This window comes from Octopus bimaculoides, chromosome 3 (genome assembly GCF_001194135.2).
Source record: "Octopus bimaculoides isolate UCB-OBI-ISO-001 chromosome 3, ASM119413v2, whole genome shotgun sequence".
Classification (NCBI taxonomy): Eukaryota; Metazoa; Mollusca; class Cephalopoda; order Octopoda; family Octopodidae; genus Octopus; species Octopus bimaculoides.
Genome location: NC_068983.1, coordinates 43765350 through 43766941, shown reverse-complemented (window position 1 = coordinate 43766941; position 1592 = coordinate 43765350). Strand labels below are relative to the sequence as shown.

Genomic DNA, 1592 nt, shown 5'->3' with positions numbered 1-1592 from the left:
ATTGTGCCTTAAAATTTAACACACTCACCGTCAAAAATTTCCACTTATTTCTTATTTGTAGGAAAATAAAAATAAAAATAAAAAATAAAAATAAGAAATAAGTGGAAATTTTCACGGTGAGTGTGTTAAATTTTAAGGCACAATAAGAAAATGACTCTCCCCAGACACAACAGAATATGCTTCAACACACGAAATCACATAAAAAATCTTGCAAACCAAATCCCAAAGCGAAATATATATACATATATATATATGCCACATATCTAAGATAGCCTCTGTCTTACATTGCCTGAAGGCAACAATATATAAACCTGTATATGTGTTTATTATACAAAAAATAACAATATACTCATTTAAAAATTATATAAAAATGATAGTTTCACCGTTGGCTCAATCAGTAAAGGACGAAATTTGACTAGTCTGTCATTTTTTTGTTATAATATGCATATAAGTAACCTATGCAGTAGAGAAATAGATAGGGCAAATTTAACTATTTCCCTGTAGATTGAAAATCCGAATCTTATTTGGATTCTTACTAGAGGTGTCTACATCACTTAACAAATCCCAGAGAACCATTCATATGAGATCTATATAGCGTATGAAATCTGTATAGCGTATAAAGTCCGCATAACGTCCTTTCTACAAGCACACTGAGAGCAGAAGCAAGAGCTATTTCCAAGATGGTGATAATTACCAATTTTTCACTCCAACAATATCACGCTTAATGATTCTACAATTGTGGTGTCTTAACGGTTAATTTTGTAATTGCAATATGTTACCAAATATCGTCTTAGGTTAATGAAACGAATGTAAATAACTCTAATTGGCTAATGGCATGAATTTAGATAAATATATTAAAAGGAGATGTATGGAATGTACTATGCAATGAATGGCAAATTAATTAGAATTCCTCTCTCAGTTGGAGAAAGATAAAATCATCTAGCAGTAAATGTTAGCAACTGTTGAAGAAACGAGAAGATAATTTCAAGAAATTAGTGATTTCTTAAAAATGAATTCAAATGCTCAGTGGATAATCTTATCTTCGTTTGCAAGGAAGGGAGCTAAGTGTGTGCATGTTTGTGTCTTGTTGAAAGTGTAACTGATGCAAGCAGAAGAAACAACAATAATTACAACAGGAGAGAACGAAACATTACCGAAAGATAAATATATTAAGAAGCTGTACTTACTATGACAATCTCCAACTTTACCGTCTCCAATGAAATTTCTGTTACATCTGCAGAAATAACTTCCAATCGTGTTGAAACATTTGGCATTTTCGTCACACTGATGTGTTCCTTCAGCACATTCGTCAATGTCTATTGCAAAATAAATAGATAAATATTTCTTAGAACGGTAATGGTTTGGCAGAATCGGTATTTTCACAATGAGCCGTTACTATTTGAATCAAAATCCTCTGGAGGCTCACTTCACTTTTCAACCCTTTCAAACACGAAACACAAGTATTGTGATCAATATAATCAATTGTTACTTGTCCATCAATCCGAAGTATTTGTCATCCTGTTATTATATAATTCAAATCACTGATAGATTAATTAATGACTCTTTACCTATGCTAGTATATATATATATAT

The 1592-nt window shown here is 31.4% G+C and overlaps 1 protein-coding gene across 1 annotated transcript in view; it reads right to left on the bottom strand.

Annotated features, from left to right (window-relative positions):
- LOC106875361 (uncharacterized) overlaps positions 1 to 1592 on the bottom strand; it is a 142593-nt gene that overhangs the window by 37638 nt on the left and 103363 nt on the right. The window contains exon 36 of the mRNA XM_052966732.1: positions 1188 to 1316. Coding sequence (XP_052822692.1) covers positions 1188 to 1316 — 129 coding nt within the window. The remainder of the gene's footprint in view (positions 1 to 1187; positions 1317 to 1592) is intronic.